This window comes from Narcine bancroftii, unplaced genomic scaffold (assembly GCF_036971445.1).
Source record: "Narcine bancroftii isolate sNarBan1 unplaced genomic scaffold, sNarBan1.hap1 Scaffold_119, whole genome shotgun sequence".
Lineage (NCBI taxonomy): Eukaryota > Metazoa > Chordata > Chondrichthyes > Torpediniformes > Narcinidae > Narcine > Narcine bancroftii.
In genome coordinates, this window is record NW_027211854.1 from 217,768 (window position 1) to 238,821 (window position 21,054).

The 21,054-nt window shown below is 42.8% G+C and overlaps 1 protein-coding gene and 1 long non-coding RNA gene across 2 annotated transcripts in view; both read left to right on the forward strand.

Moving 5' to 3' along the window:
• Positions 1-6,954: 6,954 nt before the first annotated feature.
• Positions 6,955-21,054, forward strand: part of LOC138750342 (uncharacterized) — a 195,589-nt gene continuing 181,489 nt past the window's right edge. The window contains exons 1-2 of the long non-coding RNA XR_011349271.1: positions 6,955-7,102; positions 8,485-8,570. This is a non-coding gene — a long non-coding RNA (uncharacterized lncRNA). The remainder of the gene's footprint in view (positions 7,103-8,484; positions 8,571-21,054) is intronic.
• On the forward strand, positions 7,100-20,921 carry LOC138750341 (endophilin-B1-like). The gene is made up of 3 exons (XM_069912419.1): positions 7,100-7,164; positions 11,122-11,340; positions 20,114-20,921. Exons 2-3 carry the CDS (start codon positions 11,182-11,184, stop codon positions 20,297-20,299), a joined length of 345 nt encoding a protein of 114 aa, XP_069768520.1. The 5' UTR covers positions 7,100-7,164; positions 11,122-11,181; the 3' UTR covers positions 20,300-20,921.

Here is a 21,054-nt window from a genome sequence, read left to right on the forward strand (position 1 = left end):
AACAGATAGCAACCTGAAAGTTAAACACAAAGATCTGTATCAGGAAAATTAACGGGCTTTTAAAAAAAAATCATTTCCACTATTGAAAGAAAACTCATCAGAGAACACCAGGTTCTTGTTGAACCATTCCTGTTGTATTCCTCAAAATGGTTTGAATCTTGATTTCAAGCAGAGTCATTTGGTGAGATTGTTGGTCCAGAACAAACCCTGCCTACACACTCCCTTAAATACCTGAAAAGTCCCGGCTCAGCTCTGCTCCATTCTTAAGCTATCAGAGCTTTTCTGAAGAGATAACGGACTTCAGATGCTGGTACGTTGTCAAAAAAAACACTAATGCTTCCCTGAACAACTCTCTCTGAAAACCAACAAGAACCTTCCGAGTGGTAATCATTCACCTTTAGAGCACCAAAGCCTGGTGAACTTTATATATGTTAAATTCTATACACAGTATAAGAATGGCCTGCAACCAGTGAACTTGGAGGAATGAGAAGTGAGATTGAACTGTGAACCTAATAACTTTTCTGAACTTACAGACATATTACACACACGTGCACTTAGAATTAGAAGGGGGCTAAGTTAGATAAAGTAAATTCAAGTAGTAAAATAGTGATCAGTTAAAGTGTAATTCTGTTTTCATGTTTAAAGATAATTAAAATCAACTCTTGTTTATGTAACCATTTGTCTTGGTGAATATCTATTGCTGCTGGGTTTGGGGATCCTCTGTTCTCGTAACACAGCACCAAGCTTCAGGTTATGATAATTGTCCATAAATGGGCTCCGGCATCTTTTGAAAGTTATTATTTGACTCTTTAATAATTTTTTGTAAATTTCAACAGACATAATATCATTTAATTGTTGTTTATGTGTCGTTGGAGAATTACCTTTCCATTCAATCAGATTTAGAGTTTTGGGTGCCGTATTTGAGAAAAGATGTGCTGGTGTTGGGGAAGGTTCAGAGATGATTTACTGGAATGATATCAGGAATGAAAGGGTTAGTGTATGAGGAACATTTGTTGACACTTTGACTGTACTAGTTGGAGTACAGAAGGATAAGGGGGACCTCAGAGGCATTTCAAATGCTGGATGGCCTGAGCAGAGTACATATGGCAAAGATGTTTCCCATGGTAGGGAATTCTAGAACAAGAGAGCATAATTTCAGGATAAAAGGGTGTCGATTTAAAACAAATTTTGTCAGTGGGTCGTGAATCTGTGGAACTGAGGTCATTGGGTTTATTTAAGGAAGAAATTGACAGGTATTTGATTAGTCAAGTAATTATGGGTTAAGGGGAGAAAGTTGGGCAGTGGGGCTGAGTGGAAGAATGGTGGAATAGACTCGATGGACCTACTTCTGCTCCTATATCTTGTGATTTATATCATGCGGAAGACCAAGACAACCTCTTCTGCATCATGGTTTTATGTTATGTGAACCCATTTCCGAGTGAATCCCATGTTACGTGGCCCACACTCCTCCGGAATATTTGCTCTCATGTTATGCCATTTTAACCAATTCAATAAGATCGCTAAAGACCGCTGCGTTTCTCTCAATGCAAATTCTACATTGACAGAATTACAGCTTCCTCATTTAAAAAATTAGTATCGAGCAGCTCAAATGAGATTTCTTGGTTCTTTTTTGAAAGGGTTAAAATAGAATCAAATAAAATAGGAGAGTGAAAAGCAGAAGAATTTATATAAAAGTGGGAATTGAAATTAATGGTTGGTGATAAAGATACACCATTGTTGAAACATTTGATTAATATATGGAATAAAATAAATGATGAAATTGGTGTAAGTGGATGTACATCACCCAGAATAGCTTTGATTCAAAATCCGCATTTCTTTTTCAAAGGATCATCAATTTCTGGATAGTTGGTTTCGTAAGGAGATTATAAACGTGGAAGATTGTTATGAAAGGGGTCAATTAATGTCCTTTGAGCAATTGAGAAATAAATATCGTATAACTCATAGCAATCTTTTTTTCTATTTCCAATGAAGAGCATATTTGAAGGATAAGTTTGGACCAACTATGTTGTACTGAAATAGAAATTCCTTATAAAGACGAATTGTTAAAAAATTTACTTCTCTGATGTCCTGTTTATTATAAGTAGGAACTTTTAAATGAGGAGTTCATGAGTCAAGATAAAGGTGGGTAATGGATCTGAATATTGTATATGATTGGCTAATATGGGCAGATCCATATAAGGATCTCAATGTAAGAAATAAATTGGTTCAGTATAATTCTTTATACATCAATCATTTATCAGATGTCAGCAAGGATTTTATCTGAAAGCAGCACCTGGAGTCAGGTGACTCAGGCAGTTGGATTTGAAAAGATCTACAGGAAGCTGATTTGGCAATAGAGATCACGTGATCCAGGGGAGTTTATTCATTCACTTCAACTCAACAGTCTGGAACGATTGACCAGCGTTCCACATTGCAGCAGTGAAGAAGGAATTCACAACTAGTTTTTCTTCTACAGTTTCTGTGGAACTCACTACATAGCAAGTTTATACTGTGGAACTCACTCACATAACAAGTTTACACTGTGGGAATCTTGCACATAACAAGGTCATACTGTCGAACTCACTCACATACCAATGTTACACTCTGAGACTCATTAACTAAACAAGGACGACACTGAGGAATTCACTTCCATAACAATGTAACACTTTAAACTGATTCACAGAGCAAGGTTAGTGTAATAACCAGGTTACACTCTGGAACTCACTAACATTACATTTTCAATATCGAACTCACTGACACAACAATGTCAAACTGTGGGACACAGTCACATCACCAGGTCACACTGCGAAAATAACTCACATAACAAGTTTACACTGTGGGACTCACTAACATAACGTTAACAATGTGGGATTCACTAAGAAAACAAGATTATACTGTGGAACTCACTCTCATAACATTTTCAGTGTCGATCTCACTGATATAACAAGTTCAGAATGTGGGACTCACTCACATAACAAGGTTAGAGAGTGGTTATAAATCACATCACAAATTCATTCTATGGAATTGTAATGGAGGATTTCGACCAGCTTATGCAAGAATGTATACATGTGAATCAGAAGACATGATCTAAATTCCACCATGAGGCCCAGAGATGCAGTTGTCTTTTGTTGGTCACAGACTGTCAGGAGACCTTGAAGATAATTAAATCAGTTATTCAAAGAGATAAGCTATAAGTAAACAAACTTTTGGGTAATATAAGCCATGGTCCCACTGCTGAGATTTGAGACTCTCTGAGGGGTGGAAATATCTCTCAGCAAGAAGAAGAACTTCTAGACTCCAACCAATGTCTCAGTCGGGGGAGGTGGAGAACCTGCTACCGGCGCCCCGACAACCTATTACAAGTGTGCAGTCGTTGCCTCGCTTCGGATGTTGGGACCAGTCCAGGTGTTGAGGGGTTGGGGAGGGGAACGGGCAGGGGAATGAGGAGGGCTACGGAGTAGAGGAAATGGGAGGTGAATGGAGGAAGGCATCCCTATCCCCTCCCTCACCACCTGTTCCCCTGCATTTCCCCTGCCTCTCCTCTCCTCCTTGCAGAAGAAGCAAGGCCTCATTGCAGCCAGAACCTCCCTGTGGTTCCAGAGCCTCCATTTCAGGAAGTGCCTTCGATGCTCGCTGCTGGACAGACGTCTTGTCTCTTGATTCATTCTGTACCATTGTTATTAAATTAAAAAATGGGTTGGCTTTTTAAAGCTTGAACACAAAAGGCTGGTCCAGATAGACAACACACAAACAGGCCCTTCGGCCCCTCTCTCCTGCTGGCTAGGCTGTTGTAATCAGTCCATATTCCTCTCCCCTTTTTCATTCTTTGCTCCCATCCAGCTCATGTTGCCTTGTCAATCTCACGGCCTGTGAGAAGAAGCTATTTCCCTGCCTGGCTGCTCTGCTTTTATACCTCCACATCTCCTTCCTGATGGCAGGGTGACAAAGATGCTCTGTGCTGGATATCTATGAGTCTTTTCACAAATCCCATTCCTGCAAACAATCAGGGGACCCTTGTCTTGAGGTTCCACCCATGTTGCCTCTCCCTTAGCACCCTCTCGTCGGAATACAACTGCACCCTCCTTCCCCTCCTCCACCAGGTCTCAGTACCCCGCTGACAATTCCAGTCAGCTGCCATGTCTATACCCTTCCCCCCCTAAACCGATGGATCAACCAGCGCCTTCCCTCCTCAAGAGTCCGAGGAATCCACTCTCTCGCAATGTCCTGCTATCGAATGACCTGCATCCTCCTTCCCCCTTGGTTTCCTCCCGTTACCAGGCACCTGGATTGACCCCAACTTGTTGAAACTACCCGTGTTCGCTCTGATCTCTCTGTGCCTCTGCCCTCCATCCAGGGGTCTTGGTTGTCATGTGGGGCTGGTGGAGAAAAATACACCAACTCAAGGAGATGGTGAGCACTTTGGAGACCCCCAGCTCCAGGAGACCAGGAGCAGTACAGACACCCCCATATCCAGGAGACAGCGAGAACCACAGAGATGCCCAACTCTATCAATCGGCGAAAATCTGATAACCAGGTGCCAGGTGCAAGGTGCAAGGTGCAAGGAACTCTCGGTACTGCTGCACGTGGGGCAGGTGTGGCCCATCCCCACACCTTCACCCTGGCAATTCCCAAAACAGTCTTCCTCTTCATGTGGGGGTCCAAAATGGGTAGAGTCTGGAGAAGGACCATGTTCGTCATCAATCAATGGGGGCAAGAGTGTAACCGGCATGGCCATGATTGTGTGTGGCTGTGCGTGGAACCAAAGAGCAAGGGCACCAAAAGCTGCTATGTGCTGAGGTTCTACCTGGTTCAGGTGTTGCGAAAGATTTGTCTGGCCCTGGTACCACACAATGTCCCAGTCAGCAGGACTTTGCCACATCACCTTCCTGGGAATGGTTTCATTGACAAACAATTTTGACCAAAAGGGCATCAGGCAATGGTCAGCAGAGAATTGCTGACATAGAGAGTCTAGGATTCGATGGGATACATAGGGGTGGTTCCCTGAGCAGAGCATCCAGAGCTGCTGGAAGACCAGAAACTCGGTGAAAGATGCCCTTTGGTCTGCCTGAAATCCAGATGGGGGTAGCAAACATGATGAAATTTGCCCAAAGCAAAGGGAGGAAGGTTTAGGGTAGATATCAGGGGTATCTACCCAGAGTTGTGGGAGCCAGGAATGCCTTGCCAGGAGTGGTGATGAAGGCCAAACATTAGGTGCTTTTCAGGGGTTCTTAGTCACATTGAGGGACTGAGACCAAGGAGGATATTCTCCAACAGCAGAGGGTGGCAGTAACCACAAGGTGTCAAAGTGGTGGCAATGAAGCTAAACAGAGACCATCTAAGGTGACTGTGCGCCCGTCTGCAGGAATTTGGACTAACTATAAATCTTGCTTAGTGCCAGTTCAGGCTGGAAACTTTCAACTTCTTGGGGCGTCAAATCAATAGGCACATAACTAAACCCCTGCTTAAAAAGGTAGAGGCTGTTCTGTACTTCCACAAACCTCCCCCCACAGTGAAGGGGTTGCAGGAATTCACCGGTACGATTAATTTTTATCAACGATTCATATCGTTAGTGGCCCGCATCTTGTGGAGAAAGGTAAAGACATTACCTGGGACAATGAGGATTTGGAGGGGTTCCTGAAGGCCAAGGACGCACTGGCCAACACCACCCTTCTGGTACACACCAGGCTAGAAACACCCAAATTCTCACAGTAGATGCTTCCAGCACACCAGTACGAGGCACACTGGAGCAATTCATCGAAGGGCAATGGCAGCCCCTGGCCTTCTTTAGCAGACACCTCTGGCCACCTGAACTCAACTACAGCACCTTTGGTTGAGAGCAATTGGTGCTGTACCTGGCTGTCAGGCACTCAGGTATTTTTTGGACGGTAGACAATTCAGAGTCTTCATGGACCAGAAGCCGTTAACTTTTGCCTTCAATAAAGTGTTGGACCCGTGGTCGGCCAGGCAGCAGCGACTCCTCTCATATGAGTCTGAGTTCACGACAGACATTCAACACATCGTGGGTGACGCACTACCTCACCTCGCAATCAAGTCTGTCCAGGCCCTGTCCCAGGGAATAGACTATTTCGCCCTAGGCAGGTGATGGCAGGAAGACCCTGAGATCCTTGCATGCAGCACAGCAGTTTCAAGGCTCAGGCTGGAGGATGTTGCCATCGACCCTGATAAGTAGACATTCCTCTGCGACATTTCAATGGCAAACCCTGCCTCATCATGCCGGCAGCATGGAGATGACAGTTTTTGATGAGATGCACAACCTAACGCACCCAGCCATCAGTCCTGTCAAAATGGTGGTCAGTAGGTTTGTCTTGCAGAGACTCCGGAAACAGATTGTCACTGGGCCAAGACCTGCACACTCTGCCAGATGACCAAAATGCAGACATACGTGAAGGCATCACCCCCAGACATTCAAGTCAGCACCACATAGTTTCAGCCACGTCTACATTGACATTGTAGGGTCACTACCGGCCTCCCACGGGGCCTTCTCACCATGATTGCTTGCTCCATGAGGTTCCCCGAGGCGGTCCAGCTGGCTGACACAACACTTATGTCCTCTATTAAATTGGAAGCAGTAATAAAGATGAAGGAGTGATTGATAATAAATAGTCTCCCTTGTAGTTGGGGTACAATGTATTTCTTGAGATCAGAGGAATCCAGGAGCCAGCACAAAGTGATCCTGTGTTTCCCAATGATTTGATAGTTGGGGTAGTAGTAAGTGGAAGGGCCGAAGGGTCTCCTGCTCCTTCGACTGCCTCTCTTTTCTGTCTTGCGATGCTGATTGGGTGTGGCTGTGTTGTATCGCTCGCTGATTGGTTGCTTCAGTTGCACAAGCCAATGGGCTGATTCGGTGAGGCCGCTATTGAATTGGAAGCTGAAGTAGGGTTAGATTGATGGGCGTGTTCGCGTGCTGATTGGCTCTTGCTGTGAGGAGGCGGGAAGTTGGCGGTGGCGTCTTCTGCTCGGGGTCCGTCGCGTCACAGCGGGTCTAACGGGAAGAAGTTAGCGGCGGCGCCAGGACCTTCCTCAGCCGCGCGGTCCAGGGAAAGCGGGCGACCCACAGCCCGATGGGACCCACCCGTGAGAGGCTGGTACCGACAGGGTGTTTGGGTGGAGCTGAGGCGTCGGTGCGAGGCCGGAGGCCGCGGGGTAACTGGCAGCGGGAGGGGGCGGGAGAGGGGTAAGAAGGAGATTGGAACGTCTTTGGTTGGCGCATGCGCGATGGGTTCGCCACTTGGCGTTCGGTTTGCGCATGTGCGGCTGATACACATGTGCCAAATGACGGCCACAAAGCGAAAGCTTAGCGCAAGCGCGAACTGATGACTCGCGCATGCGCACAGAAATTAAGATGGCTGCCCCCAGCCAATGGACCCCGAGACACTGAGTTACAAACTCAATCCGCACATGTCTCTGTTCTCATTTGGAAAATCATTTGATGTTAAAAATAGGCTCTTAGACTTCAGGGCTCCTCACACGGGGGAAATCTCCGACTTGCGACCGTTTTGGAATCTGACTGATCATTCGGGCTCCATGACGGTCGCAAGTCGGGTCGCTTCGGAAGGGATGGAAAACCAATCCATTTTTCTTTGCTTCCCAATGCTCATAGAATGTGTCTGATTCCATCCGTTTTTCCTGATGTAGGATCACATTCTTCATCAAGATAGATGATATTTTTTAAAGTTGTGTCACTTGAACAATAATGTTCCTCCCCTTCTGATCCTGACTTACCGTGTGGGAAGCAGAAGTATCTTCACAGAATTTGCTCGAGACAAAATTGAGAACAAAGATCTTTATTATACTATTACAACAATGCAAAGTTGGGTGCTTCCCCTTACCCTGGGAATACACACAGATACTGAGGCAGACCCAACTTTTATACATTTCATTTCAGTACAGAGATACCTTCCCCCTAACATTCTTCTGCCTCCTGCATTGGTTTAGCATTAGGTAGTTCCACCCACGTGGATTCTAACTTCTTATCAGTTTATGTGCCTATCTGCAAACTTGTTAGCCAGGAAATATCATGAATTTGTTCTTTACTCATTAACCAATCCCCAAGACTTGCTAAAGCTATTTACTTGCTATCCTGTTTTGAAGATACTTATTTTATTATACTTTTATAACCCTTCCTAACCCTTCCTCCCATTCCAGCATCCCTTCACCCTGATTTAACCCATAAAACTTCATTTCTAATGAGCACTTGCTTGATTCCTCACATTCCAGTATCCCTTATCCTTAAGTTAACCCATTATACTTCATCCTTATTTAGCACTTGCTTGACTCCTCACATTCAAGTATCCCTTACACCATGTGTTTAAAATGTAATGTTTCTCAGTTACTTGTCCGAATGCCTTGAAAAATAGAGGGACTTTGGTGTTAACAATACAGCGTAAAGATTTCACCACCTTTTAAATTTATGATCTCTGAATTTCTGGTCATGTTTTCTATTTTGGTTGGTGTATCTTGCAGACCTATTTGGTTGCAGCAAGTAAGAAGTTATCACCATGTAGCATCCGCTGCGGCAGCGCTACCAAATAAAGAGACGTCCACACAAGGTAGTGTAAAACAAAGACTGGATTTACTGGTTTAAATTCCCCACATGTGCTTGCTGGCCTGGCCACTTCTGTTGACGTACCCTTTGACTTCCAGCAGACTTGCATCATTACGTCACTCTCCGGCCGGCTGGCCGCTACACGAAGTGAAGGACTCCTCAGCCCGCACATGGTGCTAGACGCGGGCTCCTTCTTGGCAATGAAGGGGTGTCTGTGCCATCTTGGACTGTCTGAGTGTTGCAGAGATTTGGCCTTTTTTGCTTGCCCCGTTGCTTGGCACTACAATGTCTGTGTTTATAAGGGGGAAATTATTTCAATGTTTTATTTACTTTTGTTACAGAATTCTTCCTAGATTATCTGTGTAACATTGAAGGTTTTGGGTTTTCATGAACAGCGATCATGATTCTACTCATAATTTGGTGACAAAATGGATGGGACACTTTTTACTAATGCCCCATGTGAATCAAAATTAAAATGAAGTGACAAAATTAGGAAGGTTTGTTTCCCCTTCTTTTTAAGCAGGATGTCAGGATGATTTTCATCTTGCTTGCTGAATTAAAATGTGATTTGTCTGTTCTTAATGGGAGCTGCCATATTGGCATTGCAAGGAGAGATGGGAAATGGGTCAGGTCCTTGGTGGTCCCAGTAATGCAATGCAGAAAGATGTCACGGGGCTGAATGTTGTTTAGGGAGGGAGAGGGTATTAATTTTTAGGAAACATGTGGCCAGCCACCTATCAATATTTTTTCTCAAATAGAAACTCCTGCTAGTAGAAGCCATTTCCTACTTTGAACAGGCCAAATTGTCATTATCTAAGAAGATATTGTTACAAGTCCAAAGGACCCCAAAACCCAGCAGCAATAGACATTCACCAGGACATGTGGTTTTTAAAACAGAAGTTCTTTTTAATCAACTTTAAACATGAAAATAGAATGAAACTTTTAACTTAACTAACCCAAATTAACCCCCTCCTAATTCTAAGCACACATGTTTGTAATGTGTTTAAATTTTATGAAAAGGTCTTTGTTTCACAGTTCAATCTCTCTTCTCCTACTTCCAAGTTCTCTGGATCCAGGCAATTCTTCTGCTGTGCACAGAATTGATCATGTATAAATTTCACCAGGTTTTGGTGCTCGAAAGGTAAATGTTTACCGCTCAGGTAAAGGTTCTTGTAGGGTTTGCAGAGAGTGATTTGTTGTTCCAGGATTTCCACAACTGAGGTACCACCATGAGTCACCTCAATGTCTCGCTGATCAAACTTGCCCCGTCAGGGTTTTCCAGATGGTAACTTCTTTCTTTAAGCTACCACAGAGTTCCATTCCTCTTATTCCAAACAACAGGAGTTCTTTCTTCTGCTCAAGCTGTTGTTAGATAAACAAAACCCAGGAGTGACTTTCCTGTAAGCACCCTGCAGAAAGGTACTTGCAGCCATCCTGGCTCCATTTCCAAACAATGGTCATTCATTTTATGACATCAGTTCGGTTAACACCTACTTGTGTATGTGCATAAATCTTCAATGTTTCAAATAAGATCTGTTTTAAAAGGTATGTATGTATGTATGTAACCTACACTAAATCTTACCAAAATCGCAAATATTACCAAATTCTCCAAATGTATTTATTCATTACAATATCACGTAAGGAGCATTTAAGAGACTCTTAGACAGGCATACATGGGTGAAAGAAAAACAGGTTGTAGAGGGCGCCACCGTCAGTTCACAGACTTACCTGACACATTGTGGGCTAACAGTGCTGGACGCCAAAGTACAGCCAGTGGATCAGATGAAGGCCCAGGGCTATAAAGCTGATAGCTTTAACGTGATGGTCCTATGGACCAGCAGTTGTTCGCCAATGAGCTCATTAACGTGCAGGGAATAAAAGATCTGTATGTCTGCAATAAACCAGTCTTGAGTTGACTACCTTTGTTTGTGTTTGCCCTTATTTAGTAGCCGCTACACATTGGTGATCCCAAAGTTAAGATTTAATGAATTTGAATCATTATGGAAAAGGAGGACATTTCAACAGCAGGAACAACTGCTGCCGCCATGACAGTTAATGCAGTTGGGCTTCATTTGCCTCCTTTCTGGACACATCAGCCACAAATTTGGTTTCTTCAAGCTGAAACCCAGTTTCATTTTTGGGGTATAATGGCGGAAGACACAAAATTTTGGCAAGTCGTGATTACATTGGGCGTGGCCACTGCATTGCCAGTAAGCAAGTTTTCTGCTCATCCTCCAGCAGAAGACCAGGGCACCAGGTTCCGGTAGTTTCTTCTTGACACATTGGAACTTACTTGATGAGCGTGGATTTGAACGTGGGAGGCCAAACTGACAAGAATCCATCATACCTGATGAATGAGATGCTGGCGTTGTCAGATGGTCCTTCCCATTGTCTGCTTTTTTAAACCTTATTTCTGTCAAAAATTCCCGCTCACGTGGCCATACACATTGGTAACATGGATTTTCACCATCTCCATGACGTGGCTCAAGAGGCTGACAGGCTCTATCGTACTCCGACACAAGAGTCTGCCCCAATACATCCTGTTTCTGTTGCAGAAGCATCTCCCGCATCCTACCAAACTCCAGTATCTGCAGTCCAAACCAAGAAAGAGGAACATGCTGATGTACATCGAGAGTGGTGATTTTACCATCGCCACTGGGGAAACTATGCCCATAAGTGCATCCAGCATGTACCTACTACAAAAAGAAGTCGGAAAACAAGAGCGCTGGAAGCTGGCATATATACAGGCCTATTGTATCTTCAGGACGATGCAGGTAAGCACAAATTTCTTGTAGACACAGGTGCTGAACTTAGTTTGCCGACCTATTTTGAAAGGACTCAAAAAACAGCACTTGACCCTGAGAGGGGCGAATGAAACTGCCATTCCAAGTTTTGGCACTAGATGAGTCGGAATAGGTGGAACCACGTTACATTGGAATTGTGTCCTCGCTTCTGTCGCTCAACCTATTTTGGCTGTGGATTTTTTATGTTCCCACAACTTATTGGTAGACATAAAGCAGAGTAAACTAGTTCACATCACCATCTTTCAGACATATCCACTGGCATGCATCAAGGGGAGAGTTTCACAGCTCGGAGTACATACGTTACACATGGATGCATATACTGGTCTACTCCCTGAATTTCCCCATATTCTCACCCTGAACTCCAATGCCTCAAGAATAGTCCATGGTGGGTCTCATTACATAGACACATCAGGCCCACTGGCCCATGTCAGGGCTCAGCGTCTGGTGCTTGATAAATTGTGGCAGAATTTAAAGCAATGGAAGAATTGGGTATCATCCGATGCTCAAAGAGCCCTTGGACCTCACCTTTGCATATGGTAGTCAAGGAGACAGGCAGATGGAGACACTGCGGCAACTACTGTAGGCTTCATGATGACACAACACCTGACAGATACCCAATTCCACACATACAGCATTTCGCCGCCCATCTACATCATTGCCGCATACTTTCAAAGATTGATTTGGTTAAGGGATATTATCTGATACCAATTCATGAGAATGATATGACCAAGACAGCAATTATTACGCCGTTTGGTCTTTATGAATTCCTCAGAATGCCATTTGGTATGAATGCCATGCAAACTTTTCAGTTGCTTATGGACGCTCTTGGCAGAGATTTAGACTTTGCGCTTATTTATTTGGACGACTTCCTTGTAGTAGTCAAAATGAGCAAGGTCACCGCCTCCATTTGTGCTGCCTTTTCCAATGGCTCCAAGACTTTGGACTGACAATTAATCTTGAGAAGTGTCAATTTGGCAAGTGAACCATAGAATTCTTAAGGCATAAAATTACAGCAGACGGCATATCTCCATTATCAGGCAAGGTAGACGACATCCATAAAATCTCCAGACCTGTCACTGTCAAACGGCTGGAAAAGGTTTTGGGAATGATAATTTTTTAATCACAGATTTATTCCTGGGATTGCTGACATCCTGCAACCCCTGTTTGACATCATCTCTGCTCCAAACAAAAACATTACTAGACCTCAGAGGCAGAGGTTGCATTTATGTCCGCCAAATAATTATTAGCCAAAGCAGCAATGCTTGCGCATCCAAATCCTGAAACTGCATTGATGCCTCAGGAACAGCTGTGAGTGCAGATCTGGAACATACGTCAATGGCCATTATCAGCCCCTTGCCTTCTTGAGTCGTCATCTAAGACCAGCAGAAATTAAATACAGCACCTTTGATTGAGAGCTATTAGCACTTTATCTGTCTATAAGGCACTTTCGTTATATCTTGTAAGGTCGACATTTCACCATATTCACAGACCATAAACTTCTAATTTTCACCTTGAGCAAATTCACAGATCTTTGGTTGGCAAGACAACAACTACATTTGTCCTACATTTCGGAGTTTACTACGGACATACGTCATATTTCAGGAAGGGACAATCTGGTCGCAGATGTGCTCTCTAGATCAAGTGTGTGCCATATTCAAGGTGGAGTCAACATTGCTGAACTGGCTGCGGCACAATCTGCGGATCCGGATATACAGGCACACAGTATAGCTATCACTGGACTCGACATTCAACAGGTGGCACCACAACATGACATTCACAATTTATCACACCCATCCATCTGGACTTCAGTCAAAGTAATGTCAAATAAGTACATGTGACATGGGCTGAAAAAAGACGTCACTCAATGGACCCGATCGTGTATATCCTGCCAATCTGAAAATTCCGCACCACACCAAGGCACCCCTGCAGTCTTTCCTGACAATACGCAGAAGATTAGAGCATGTGGATGTGGTTGGACCATTACCAGTATCACAGGACACGAGGGATATTCTCACGGTAGTTGACCACTTCACACGCTGGCCAGAGGCCATTCCATTACCAGTCAGTAACACTGAGGCATATGCTAAAACATTCATCTTAAATTGGATGTGCCGACACACATAACCGTGGACCACAGTTCACTTTGGCATTATGGGCTTCCTTGTCTCATTTTTTTGGTACACAGTTGCACCACACTACTGCGTACCATCTGCAGTCCAATGGCCTGGTGGAACGTTTCCATCATCAACTTAAATCTTCACTGAAGGCCCGACGCACTGGTCTCAACTGAGTCGATGAACTACATTAGGTTCTATTAGGAGTATTAACAAAAGAAAATCTGTCTGCATCATCTGGAGAATTGATGTTTCGTCCGGCCCTTATGGTTCCAGGAGATATTCACTTTAGAAGCAATTCAGACATGGACATCCTTTAACAACTCCGCAAGGGTATTGCTAACAGCAAACCATCCTCCACCAACTGGCATGGCAAACCTAGCCAACAAGTGCCCCAATCACTATTAAACACTGAATTCGTATTCATACGAAGACAGGTTCCACAGGCACCCTTATTAAAACCACATGAAGGACCATTTTGTTTCATTAAGAGATATGGAGTGGTATATACATTGGACATCGGGGGGCATCCACAGCTATTCAGCATGGACAGACTTAAACCCGCCATACGACCCTACTTCATCAGTTCAGTGCCATCAACCCAGGCGACATGGACGTCTGCCTAAATCAAGCGTATCTGGCATTTTAAGTTATAGTGACGATTTTGGGGGGTGTGATATAGCGAGTGCACAGCGCGGTATTGTGAACCGCCACCGTCAGTTCATAGACTTAATTGACAGATCGCGGGCTAACAGAGCTGGGTGCCAAAGTACAGCAAGTGGATCAGTTGAAGCCCCTGCCTAAAGGTGCGGGGCGCTAATGGCTCGTAGCTTTAACCTGTTGGTCCTGTGGACCAGAAGGTATTCACTAACGAGCTCATTAACAGGCAGAAAATAAAAGGTCTGTGTATGTCTGCAATAAACCAGTCTTGAGTTGACTACCATTGTGTGTGTTTGCCTTTATTTAGTAACATCTACCGCAGTAGCCGCTACAGGGCATTATTTTTTTTGTTAGAAATATCTAGATCAGCACAACATTTTGGGCCAAAGGGCTTGTACCGTCCTGTAATATTCTGTTATTTCAGTTATTGCTTGACTTTGAATATCTGCTGTAAGCAATGTGAGACTTCAATAATGTAGCAAATGTGCACAGCAACATTGGAGTCAGGAGTTTGTATCTCCTGGTTGACTTGAGCTTTGTGAAGGGTTGTATCTGGATTTGAGTCGTTTGACACCTTGTCCATGGAAATTGTGGCTCAAAAGCTACTGAAGTATTTGGAAACATCGTCATCGGTCCTCTTTCAAACTCGTCTGAATTTCTTGGATGAAGAAACATTGCTCTGAAACTTACTCTGTGAGAGTTTATTTTCCTCTCTTGCAGGAGGTTTCCGAATCTCTTCCACATGATGAATCTGTTCTCTTTTCAAAGAGAGAGTGGAGTGGCTATTTTCTTCCACAATGATTCCATAAACCCAGTCAAGGACTGAACTCAGTCACCATTTAAAAATGGTTATGTTGCAAATACAAGATCACTTTTACTTTATTCTTCAAAAGTGGCCATTTCCATGGACACAACGAGGCTGCCCTCTTGATCTCAAAGAGACAGAAGTGGTCTTTCTCCTTAAAATCCACTTGTTACTCCTGGTCAAAGGAGAAGACTATGTAACTGTACCATCTCTGATGACTGTATGTTCAATCCTCTCTTCCCTACAGGATGGACAACAACTTCTGCATCTCGTTTGTAATGTTTCTCCAAAATGTCTCATCACATGACATGTGCCACCATTTCTTCCTTTGAAGTCCACTATGTCTCTTCAAAAGGATGAATCATGAGCCAACGGACTCCAGCCTGTCTGCGCAGGAACTTGAATCAAGAACTTGCTTATTCAAACCGCTGCCATCTCTCAGCACTCTATTGACTTAGTTTCAATTTTAAAAAATACACCTAATCAACAGATGGTCTCTCCGTTTGACCAGCAGTCTTTCCTTCCTTCACAAATTCTTCAGGTTTTAATAAAGCAAACATTCCATTGTTCTTAGTATCTCAAGAACCATTAAAACTTGCATTTTAAGTATGAGCTGTTTTGTGAAGTGTTTGTGTTTGTGACCTACACAACTCCTACAATCCATCTCTTTCAAAAACATGTCAATATACAATTTTTAAATATATAATCTGTCACTGGTCAGATGGAGCATAGGAGTTGTGATAAAATCAATGGTGTCCTTGCAAAGGAAAAGGGGGATGAGATATAATCCAGGTAGCTCTGGCAAGTTGAGTTTGTAATAGTTTGAAACTTGAACCTCTCTCTCTATTTCAGGAGACAATTTACTGTCATGTAATTAAAAAGTGTCATATCACACAAAATTGCTTTTTTCCTGCTGTGAGGCAGACAGATTCGCCATTGGCAGAAATTGCCTGAAATGCCTTTTGCAGTCAGAGAAAGAAGCAAAAGAGAGTCGTGCTCTCCCCCTTCCCCTCTTCCACCCCCCCCCCCCCACCCTGATCCCTGGGCCAAGTCACTGAGGGCTTGTGGATTCTCTTTCAATGCTCATAGACTAATCCAAGTCATTGGCAATGCGTGCTCCTGTTTTGAACCTCTGACACGATTAGGAACCAATTCTTCTTTGGCTTGGCTTCGCGGATGAAGATTTATGGAGGGGGTAAATGCCCATGTCAGCTGCAGGCTTGTTTGTGGCTGACAAGTCCGATGCGGGACAGGCAGACATGGTCGCAGGGGAAAATTGGTTGGTTGGGGTTGGGTGTTGGGTTTTTCCTCCTTTGCCTTTTGTCAGTGAGGTGGGCTCTGCGGTCTTCTTCAAAGGAGTTTGATGCCCGCCGAACTGTGAGGCGCCAAGATGCATGGTTTGAGGCGATATCAGCCCACTGGCAGTGGTCAATGTGGCAGGCACCAAGAGATTTCTTTAGGCAGTCCTTGTACCTTTTCTTTGGTGCACCTCTGTCATGGTGGCCAGTGGAGAGCTCGCCATATAACACAATCTTGGGAAGGTGATGGTCCTCCATTCTGGAGGTGTGACCCACCCAGCGCAGCTGGATCTTCAGCAGTGTGGACTCGATGCTGTCGACCTCTGCCATCTCGAGTACTTCGACGTTAGGGATGAAAGCGCTCCAATGAATGTTGAGGATTAGCACCCACTCATATCACAAGTCTGATACCTGATACTCTTTTAGCCAGTTTCGAACCAGTCTCTAGCAATCCACGGCCTGGTGTGAGTTCCTTGACTGCTTTCTCCAGAAGCCCACAACCTGCTTGGGTTCCTCTCCTCTAATTTCCAATAGCCTATCACCTATGTGGGTCCTTCAGCAGCAGAACCCCTCATTGGTCTGGTTCCATGGTCACTGACCTGTGGATTGAATCCTCTGCTTCTCAGATGTTGATTGTGTGTGGTCTTCCTGTTTTCTGGTGCCCTGTGTTAGTTCTCCGCTTCCCCAGAGTTTGTGGTGGCGAGGAAATCCAACACATCTAAATAAACATTTTACAACTTAGAGGAGAATCTCGTATGTCTAGAAGGATGGAAAGGGCATTATTATAAATTGAAGTCTAATATTTGAATATTCAGGTGCCAAATTTGCAAAAACATAGAGTATATATTTCTCAAACTAATGTAATTTTTTCCAAAGACATAAAACTTTGAAATTTTGCATGTCATCTTGGCATCCCTAAAAATATATCTGATTTCCGAGAAAGTGAAATACATTTCCTCATCACCGCTAACATTAATTTAACAAATTTCAATTGATACTTTAATAGTTTAAATTTGATCCTTGTTCCTTCAATATTTCCTAATAAAGGTAAGGTTGGATTTTGAAGAAAAACAACTCCTATAACTTGTTCCAAAAAATTTGTAATTCTCCCCAAAAAGATCTTGCATAAGGACAAAGCTAGGTTGAATGCAAGGAAGTTGCTACATCTTCACCACCCCTAAAACATTGATCTGATAATTCTGATATTATTCTATTCAATTTCTCTGGTGTAAGAAGTAACTGTAGAAGAAAAAAACTAGTTGTGAATTCCTTCATCACTGCTGCAGTGTGGAACTCTGGTCAATAGATCCAAAATGCTGAGTTGAAGTGAATTAATACAACTCCCTTGGATCACGTGATCTCTGTGGCCAAATTATCTTCCTATAGAGCTTTTCATATCCAACTGCCTGAGTCACCTTACTCCAAGAGCAGCTTCAGATAAAATCCTTGGTGACATCTGCTACATTACTGATGTAAAAAGAATTAAACTGAACTAATTTATGTCTTACATGGAGATCCTTACATGGATATGCCCATATTTGCCAATCAATTACAATATTCAGATCCATTTCCCACCTTTGTCTCGACTTAAGAACTCCTCATTTAAAAGTTCGTACTTGTAATGAAGAGGCCATTATCGAAGTAAATTTTTTAACAATTCCTCTAGGAAGAATTTCTATTTCAGTATAACATGGTTGGTCCGAACTTATCCTTCAAATATGCTCGTAGTTGGAAATAGCAAAAAAGATTGCTATGAGTTATATGATAATAATTTATCAGTTGCTCTGATGACATTAGTTGACCCCTTTTCATAACAATCTTCCAAATTTATAATCCCCTTACGAAACAAAACCAGCTATCCAGAAATTTATGATCCTTTGAAAAAGATACGACGATTTTGAATCAAAGCCATTCTGGGTGATGTACATTCACTTAGACCAATTTCATCATTTATTTTATTCCATATATTAAACAAATGTTTCAAAATGGTGTATCTTTATCACCAACCATTAATATCAAATCCCACTTGTAGATAAATTCTTCTGCTTTTCTCTCTCCTATTTTATTTGATGTCAATGTTTCTCTTTCAAAAAAGGAAGCAAGAAATCTCATTTGAGCTGCTCGATAACAATTTTTAAAATCAGGAAGCTGTAGTCCTGTCAATGCAGAATTTGCATTGGGTCACTTGTAACATGGCATTCAATCGGAAATGGGTTCACATGACATAAAACCACCATGTAGACTGTTTTCTATGAATGGAATACAAGAGGAGGGTTGTCTAGGTCTTCCACAGGATTTAGATCACAAGGTCTAGGAGCAGAAGTAGGCCCATCGAGTCTGTTCCACCATTCTGCCACTCAGCCCCACTGCCCAACTTTCTACCCATAACCCTTGATTCCTTGATTAATCAAATACCTGTCAATCTCTGCCTTAAATATACCCAATGATCTCAGTTCACAGATTCACAACCCATTGACAAAATCAATTTTTCCACATCTGTTTTATCACCCTTTTATCCTGTAATTATGCTCTCTTGTCGTAGAGTCACCTACCATGGGAAGCATCTTTGCCATATCTTCCAGCATTTGAAATGCCTCTGAGGTCCCCCTTATCCTTCTGTACTCCAACTAGTACAGTCGAAGAGTCAACAATTGTTCCTAATAAACTAACCCTATCATTCCTGATATTCAAGTAAATCATCTTTGAACCTCCTCCAACACCAGCACATCTTTTCTCAAATACGGCATCCAAAACTCTAATTCTGATTGAATGGAAAGACAATTCTCCAACAACACATACACAACGGTTAAATGATATTATGTCTTGTCGATATTAAAAAAAAATTGGAGTAAAATAATAACTTTCAAAAGATTCAAGGGTCCATTAATGGACTATTATCATAACTTTAAGAATTAAGGTTGTTCAGAAGCTTGGTGCTGTGTTACGAGACCAGAGGATCTCAAAACCCAGCAGAAATAGATATTCACCTGAAAAATGGTTACTTAAACAAAAGTTGATTTTAATTATTTTTAAACATGAAAATGGAATTACACTTTAACTTATCACTATTTTACTACTTCAACTTACTTTATCTAACTTAACCCCCTTCTAATTCTAAGTGCACATGTGTGTAATGTGTGTGTAAGTTCAGAAAAGTTCTTTAGTTCACAGTCTCATTCCTCCAAGTTCACTGGTTGCAGGCCATTCTGATACTGTGCACAGAATTTAAGTTCACCAGATTTTGGTGCTCTAAATATCAATGATTACAGTTCAGGAAGGTTCTTGATGGTTTTCAGAGAGAGGTGTGTTTTTCAGGGAAGTATTAGGGTGTTTTTGACTCAACGTACCAGCATCTGAAGTCAGTTACCTCTTCAGTAAAGCTCTGATAGCTTTAGCATGGAGCAGAGCTGAGCCAGGACTTTGCAGGTATTTAAGGGAGTGTGTGGGCAGAGTTTGTTCTGGACCAACAATCTCACCAAATGACTCTGCTTGAAATCAAGATCAAACCATTTTGAGGAATACAACAGGAATTGTTCAACAAGAGCCTGGTGTTCCCTGATGAGTTTTCTTTCAATAGTGGAAATTATTTTTTTTAAAGCCCGTTAATCTTCCTGATACAGATCTTTGTATTGAACTGACGGGTTGCAACCTGTTGTTAACTTGGAGGCCTTTAATGGGGTGACTGGGAGGTATCTTTGCTTTAACCAACCAGTTCTATTGCAATTTTCCAGCTGTAGGATGAGGTGCAGTTGCTTGCAAGTTTAGCAAGTGGGATTAAGATGTGAAACTACAGGTCACAGCGCCATTTTTGTTTTTGAAAATGCAAATATGAAAATTTTAACTTTGGTCTCCTTGGTTTGCTTAAGTTTACAGAGGAGATGTTGGGTCAAGCTGAGAAGACAGAGTTGGATGCCTATTTGGTGAATCTGCTGGGCAAAGCAGAAAGCACAAAACGAGGGTCTAAAAAAATAATGAAGCAGACTGAAGTGCCATTGAACCAAACCCAAGTAACGAATTTAATTTTGTGCAGAATACTTAAGAGACCTATTTAAATGAACAAAATCTGATTAGAAAAGAAGTTTATGGAATGTTTGGAAGTTAACATAACATAACAATTACAGCACGGAAACAGGCCATTAGGCCCTTCTAGTCCACACCGAACCAAACACCCCTCTCTAGTCCCACCTCCCTGCACAATGCCCATAACCCTCCACACCTATTCTGTCCATATATCTTGCCAACATTTCCTTGAATATTACCATCGATCTCACTTCTTCCCCTTATACTTTTGAATACCTCTATCAAATCAGATGTTCTCAATTCTCAATATTTGCCATGTTAACATAACATATAACATAACATAACAATTACAGCACGGAAACAGGCCATTAGGCCCTTCTAGTCCGCACCGAACCAAACACCCCTTTCTAATCCCACCTCCCTGCACAATGCCCATAACCCTCCATCTTCTTCTCATCCATATACCTGTCCAACCTTTTCTTAAATAATACAATTGACTCCGCCGCCACTATTTCTCCCGGAAGATCATTCCACACGGCTACCACTCTCTGAGTAAAGAATTTCCCCCTCATGTTACCTCTAAACCTCTGCCCCTTAATTCTTAACTCATGTCCTCTTGTTTTAAACTTTCCTCCTCTTAACGGAAATAGTCTATCCACATCCATTCTGTCTATCCCTTTCATAATCTTAAATACTTCTATCAAATCCCCTCTCAACCTTCTACGCTCCAAAGAATAAAGACCCAATCTGTCCAATCTCTCCCCATACTCCAGATGCTTAAACCCAG